The sequence below is a fragment of the Oxyura jamaicensis genome, chromosome 22, assembly GCF_011077185.1.
Source record: "Oxyura jamaicensis isolate SHBP4307 breed ruddy duck chromosome 22, BPBGC_Ojam_1.0, whole genome shotgun sequence".
In the NCBI taxonomy this organism is placed as follows: Eukaryota; Metazoa; Chordata; class Aves; order Anseriformes; family Anatidae; genus Oxyura; species Oxyura jamaicensis.
In genome coordinates this window covers 1,223,594-1,229,883 of record NC_048914.1, presented here as the reverse complement: position 1 = coordinate 1,229,883, position 6,290 = coordinate 1,223,594, and the positions used below count along the sequence as shown (strand labels likewise).

The 6,290-nt window shown below is 69.0% G+C and overlaps 1 protein-coding gene across 1 annotated transcript; it reads right to left on the bottom strand.

Annotated features, from left to right (window-relative positions):
* Window positions 1–342: 342 nt before the first annotated feature.
* On the bottom strand, window positions 343–6,117 carry STARD7 (StAR related lipid transfer domain containing 7). The gene is made up of 7 exons (XM_035344989.1): window positions 5,604–6,117; window positions 2,346–2,554; window positions 2,091–2,140; window positions 1,624–1,734; window positions 1,455–1,537; window positions 999–1,098; window positions 343–531 (listed from the first exon to the last, which is right to left on the bottom strand). Exons 1-7 carry the CDS (start codon window positions 6,101–6,103, stop codon window positions 343–345), a joined length of 1,242 nt encoding a protein of 413 aa, XP_035200880.1. The 5' UTR covers window positions 6,104–6,117.
* Window positions 6,118–6,290: the final 173 nt, after the last annotated feature.

Genomic DNA, 6,290 nt, shown 5'->3' with positions numbered 1-6,290 from the left:
GGGACCTGCCAGGGCCTTTGGGCCCCCCCTCCCCTGGAAGCCGGCCCCGGGGCTGGGACCCCCGGCTGCTGCTGCTGCACTTCTCTGCCCCGTTTGGTGAGGGAACAGCGAAGAACGAGAGCCCAGAGCTGCTGCACAGCCAGGGCTGCTCTGACGTAAGGAAAAAGCAGCTCGGTTTAGTAAAAATAAATAATAGAAATAAAAATGAAGAGGGTCCTGCCGTGTTTTCATCCCGCCTGGACTCTTTCCTCCTCCCAGCCAGTACCCCAGGCAGAGCTCCCTACCCCTGAGCCGGGCCCCCAGAGCCCCCAGACCAAGGCAGGCTCCGTTTTTTAACCCCTTTTAAATATTTTCTGCCCTGAGGGGGCTGAGGAAGGGGGGAGCGCCCGGGCGCCCCCGGAGCGAGGAGGCGGCAGGACGTGGGCGCTCCCCCAGGCAGGACTCACCGCTCGAGACCATCCAGCTGACGCAGTAGCGCGGGAACACCGTCTGCGGGTTGTCGCTGTACGTCAGCAAGTAGTCGAAACCGTTCTGGAAGGAGGAGGGGGCTCCGTGAGCCCGGCAGGCCGCCCGCAGCCCCCTCGGCGAGCGCCGCTGGCTCTCGGGAATGGGATGAGGCGGTCAAGGGGGAAGCACCACGGCGGCGCGGAGGGGGAAGGACCCGGTGAGGGCACACGGCGGGGTTTGGAGAAGGTTTTGGGGAGAAGGAAGGAGTCCGGCAGCTGCACTGAGCCCACGCACCCTCTCCAGGCTCTAGGCAGCCTGCAGAGATCCAGCGACACGCGGTGTGAGAACATCGAGCGCTGGAAACAAGTCTCGAGAGGCTCGAGGCTCTTTCCAAGGGCAGCTGGGTCTCTGGAGCGACGTGTTCGGCTCCCCAGGGGCACCCGACTCCCGTAGGAAGGGCCTCGAGCTCCCGAGCCAGCACTTCCAGCCCTCACCCCCCTAGATCACGCTGAGCGGCCTCGCTCCTGCGCCTCCCAGCCCCCGGGACGCACCTCGTCAAAGGTCTTGTGCGGGCGGATAACCATCTGCGACTCGTAGGTCCTGACCCGAACGTACTCCGGGTCCTCCGGGACGCTCGGGTGCTCCACGGCCCTGCAGGGACAGAGAGGGGGCATCAGAGCTCCGGGCAGGGACGGCACCCAGCACCGGCCGAGCCTCGACGAGGCGGGGAGCGGAGATGTTTTGGAGAACGAGGCCGGGATTCCAGGACAGCTCCGTCAGGTTTTGAAGGGGATTCAGGAAAAAACTCCTTGAATCCGCAGCCAGCTCTTTAAAGTTGGTCTCTGCTTCGTTTTTTTTTTTTCAACTCGACCGGATAAAAACCGGCGGCCAGTAAGGAGCAGAAGCTCCAACCACGCCGCCGCTCCAGCTGCGGGGCAGGACGCGACCCTGCAGGGAGACCCAGGGGATCGAGGGGCCCCCAGCGACCTCCCGGCCTGGCCACGCACCGCGACACCAGAACCATCAGGTTGTTCTCCTTGTCCACGCTGTAGCGGCGAACGTAGACGTAGTCTCGCGAGTACATGGGGTACTGGGGGCAGAGAGAGAAGAGGCGTCAGCGCCGCCGGCTCGTGAGGTGCGAGGGGAGAGGAGGGGAAAGGAGGAGGAGTCGCTCACCGGGAAGTGGGTCACCCAGTGAATCACCTCGGAGCCCGTGGCCAGGTCCCTCTCGATGACATCCAGCTTGATGACCAGCGAGTCCCACTTCTTCCTGTACTCCGTGTCCAGCTGGCGGCGAAGAGCGGCTGAGTCAGGGCCACAGAAGCCACCGGCACCGCTGCGGGGCAGCCACCCGCCCCGGGGAAGCGCCTCGGCACGGCCACGGCTCCCGACACCGAGAAGCTGAAGACCCCCGGGAGGTGCCGGGGGAAGGGGAAGTGGAGGGAGGGCTACGCTGCCCGGCAGGGCTGGTGGGAGGGAGCCAGCAGCAGGGATCCGGCGGATCCCAGCACAGCCCCCGCATGCCAACGCCTCGCTTCCAGCTGGAATTAGCAGCGGAACCCACCCGGGAACCCACCCGGGAACCCACCCACCCGGGAACCCACCCACCCGGGACATCCCACCCAGGCGGGATTTCCGCTCACCTGGACGTTGAAGAACTGCCTGGGAGTCACGTCCGTGTACGTCCCAAACACTGCAGCAAAGAGAAAGCTTTCGGTCAGGGGCAAGTTTTTACGCCCCAGAAGCCAACCTTCCCTCCTCATCCTGCCGCACCGAGGCAGGCGCTGGGGCTGGGACCCCCCCCCCGAAGGGCTGTGAGGGGTGGGGACGCGCGGAGGGGGAAGCAGAGGACGGGATTTCACTTTTTTCCCTCCAGACGGAGGCCAGGCGGGCGGTACCTCGGTACTGGTACAGGTGGGTGCCCTCGATGGGACGCCGCCAGAGCTTGAAGTGCTTCTTGTCCATGATCATCTCCCAGGGCTGCTCCCCGGGGACGCGCACCGCGTCCTGCTCCGAGGCGGGGTCCGGCCGCTGGTACTCGTCCGGGGAGCCGCCGCCGCGAAGCATGGCCGAGATGTTCTCCATGTGCTTCATCTCCTGCGCGGAGCTGGAAGGGGGGGACGGGACACAGAGCGCAGTTAGAGACGAACCCGGGCCCAGGACGCAGCCCAGGGGGGCTGCAAAAGCCTCCCGTGGAGCTCAAGGCAGCGCCCGGGGCTCGGGGCAGCTTCCCTGGGCGCTTGACGCCCGTGCCGAGGGTTCCGTGTTGTTAGGGAGCATCGGAAATGTGGGTCTGGTGCATCCGGAAGGGGCTCCCCGCGTGTTCTCCCACGGTGGGAGCCGACCCCGTGGCTAAAAGCAGCTGCCGGGGGCTGCACGACCCAGGGCAGGGCTCTTCCTTTGGGGGGAGGCACTAAAACCCCCCCGGGGACGCGAGCTCCAGGAGCGCTGCTGCTCTGGGGAGGTGCCCGAGGGCGGCCGGGCAGAGCCCCGAGGAGCAGGCACACTGCTCCCCAAAGAGGAGGGGGGGCGGCCAAATCCACCCCCCCCCCCCAGCGGCACCTCCCGAGGCTGCAGCGGGAGCGGGGGGGATTTTGTTGGTTTGGGAGCAGGAGGAGAGGAAGAGGAGTTTGGGGAAGGCACCGGGGCTGTGCTGAGTCAGCGCAGGAGCAGCGGCACGGGGACGGGGGTGGCACCCGGGGGGTGGCACCCGCGGGAGGACGGGGACCCCACGACACCCCCAGGGGAGGGAAGAGGAGGGACCGGGGCTGTAGGAGCCGGGGAGCCCGAGCCGCACACCGCCGCTGCTGTTGGTAAGGCAAAGAGGGCTGCCAGCACCCCCCTCCTGCAGCAGGGGGGCAGCACGAGGGGCTCTGCCCACCGTAAAAAGCCCCCAAATAAAACCACCGCAAAAGGAAAACCGCCCGGGGGGGGGGGGGGGGGGGGGGAGCTGCAGCCCCCACCCCACGATCAAAGCCCCCACCCAGCTCCCGGCGCAGCCCCCCACAGACGCGGGGTCCTCGCTCGCTGCCCGCAGCGGCCCCGCCTCCGCCCCGAGATACTAATTACGGGGGGGTAATTAGCATCAGACATCGTTAACTGCCGACTGGGAGCCGTGAGGCAGGCTGAGGGCGGGTTGGTGGTGCCGGGGAGCCCCCAGCCCGCGCTGCTCCCGCTCCGGGAACGAAACCCCGCAGATTTAGGGGCAGGAGGAGGCAGCTGCACCCCGCTGAGTACAGGGCACGGGGGAGCCCCGCTCCCTCCTCAAGGCTCGGCACAATCCCTCGTGAGCCGGCCCCCGTCCCACATGCCGAGGCGCCAAGAGCCGCGGCGGCGTTCCAGCCCCGTGCCCGGCGGGTGCCAGCGCCAGGCCCCGCGATTTATTTCGGGAGCGGCCGGGCCCCGCCGCGGGGCCGTGGGGTCAGGCTGACCTCTGCCTGAGGCGTCAGCGAGCTGAAAAGCAAACCGAAGCCAACCGGACGCACCGGCAGCACCTGCTGGGAAGCACGCCCCTTCCTCCTCCCGCCCCTTGAGGTGCGCGCGGGGTAAAAACACGACAAAAATCATTTAAATTCCCCCCAAAACGGGGCCTGCGCCGCCGCAGCCATCAGGTGCTCGGGGAAGGGTCAAGGGCTCGAAGCCCGGCGGCTCGCGGGGATTTCGGCCCCAAACTCCTGGGCTTCCTCCCCCCCCTTTCCCCCTCCACGTCCCGAAGCCCCGAGGCGCACGTCGCACCCCGCCGGCTCCCGAGGAAACGGGCTCGGGGCCCTCCAAGCCCAAACCCCGAGCGGAGGCGCGAGGAGGGGACGTCAAGGCGAGGACAACGGGAGGGGATTGGGCTCGGCACCGGCCCCGTAACCTTGGAGCGAGCGGCTCGGCCCCGAGTTTAATCCCACGCCTAATCCGAACCCTGCTGAGGCCACCACAAAGCGCCGCGCTGGCCGGCCCCAAAACACCTCGTGGCACGCGGGCGAGCCGCCTCCCTCCGGAATAAAGAGGGGATTTCGCCTCTTGCGGGCCGCGTAAAGGTCGGCGGCACGCGCCTGAAGCGCCCCAAGGTGCCCCAGAGCGGGGCGAAGGGGTGCAGGTGAGGGGCGGGCCTCGTTAAGGCGAGGATTTAATTGATTATTAGCTTAAGCTCCTTACTGCAGCGCCGGGTGCTGAGCTCCTACAGGGCGCTGAGCGCCCACAGGACGGCGCGGCCGCGCGCTCGAGGCGCCGGGAGCTGGAATTGAAGAGGAAAGGCGGCGCTGCCGCGGCGTGCCAGAGCTGCCCATTAAGTTTTAATTACCCCCCCCCCCCCCAAAGTCCCAGCCCTCACTAATTACGCTGGGACGATTCCAAAAAGCGACCAAAACACGCCCAAAAGACCCAAATTGGCCCCATCTCACCATAGCGAGGGCACCCCAGGGCGTGGGGGGGGTGCACACCCCACAGGTTTGGTGGGACACCCCCAGCCTGGGGCACCCAGTGGGGGGGGGAGGGAACTGGGGGCCTTCCCTGGGGGTTTTGGGGTTAGCCCCATACCTGGAGGGGTCAGGGGGGGCTTCGGGGGGATCACAAGAGCCAGGATTTTGTGGTAAGGGGGGGAGTTGGGGGCCTTCCTCAGGGTTTGGGGGGCACCCAGAGGAATGGGGGGGTCAGGGGCATCCCCAAGAGGTTGGGGGCCACCCCCGGGGGTGGGGGCCCAGGGAGCAACCCCAAAAGTTCGTGGGGGACCCTCTGCCATGGGGGTGGGCAAGGACCCTCCAGGGGGTTTTGAGACCACCTTTAGGCATGGGGGGAAGCAGGGGTGCCCCCAAGGGTTGGGGGACAGCCCCTGGTGGGGGACCCAGAGGATACCCCAAGGGCTTTGGGGAGGGGAACCCGCTGACATAAGGGGCTTGTGGGGTGGGCAAGGACCCTCCAGGGGGGTTCAGGACAACCCTCAGGCAATAAAGGGGGGCTCAGGAGCACCCCCAAGAGCTTGGGGCCCACCCCCGGGGGTGGGGGCTCAGGGACATCCCCAGGAATTTGGGGACCCCCCCCTAAATACGGGAGCTCAGGGGGCATCCCGAGGAGTTTGGGAGGGGTCCCTCTGAGTCAGGACCCTCGGGGAAGGGGGGGGAACCTCCGACCCGGGGGGGTTGTGGGGTGGAGGGTCGGGGGGCACGCACCGCTGCAGCTCCTCCTCCTCGATGCGCTGCCCGTCCCACACGAAGACCCCGGCCAGGGCGGCCATGAGGCGGGCGGCGGCGAGGGCGGGGCGGCCCCGGGCCAGCCCCCGTCCCCCCCCGGGCCCTCCTCCTCCTCCTCCTCCTCCTCCTCCTCCTCCTGCCCGCCGCCCCCCTCCCCTCTCCTCAGCCCCCCCGCCCCCCCGCTGCCGGCCCCGCCGCGGCCTCCTCGCCCGCTGCCCGCCGCCGGAGCCGCACTGCAGCAGGCCCAGCAGGCCCAGCAGGCCGCGCCGCCCCGTCTGGCCCCCGGCGGGGGAAGGTGGAGGAGGGCGGGGAGGAGGCGGCGGCGGCGGCAGGCCCGAGGCCGGCGGGCGGAGGCCCAGGCGCGAGGCCCGGGCGAGGAGGCCGAGGAGCGGCCGCCGCGGCTGCAACATGCCGCCGCTCTGCCCCCGCCGCCGTCGCGCGGCGTCTGACGTCAGCGCGCCGCGCCGCCAGCTCCTCATTGGGCGCCGCCGCCACCGCCCCGCGCGGCGATTGGGTGGGGAGGAGGTGGGCGGGATCTGAGAGGTGGGCGGGGACAGGGAACGAGGAGGGGGCGTGGCTTGGCGCGGGGACACGCCCCCGCCCGAGGGGGGCTGGGGGCGGGGCTGGGGGCGGGGCTGGGGGCGGGGCTGGGGGCGGGGCTGGGGG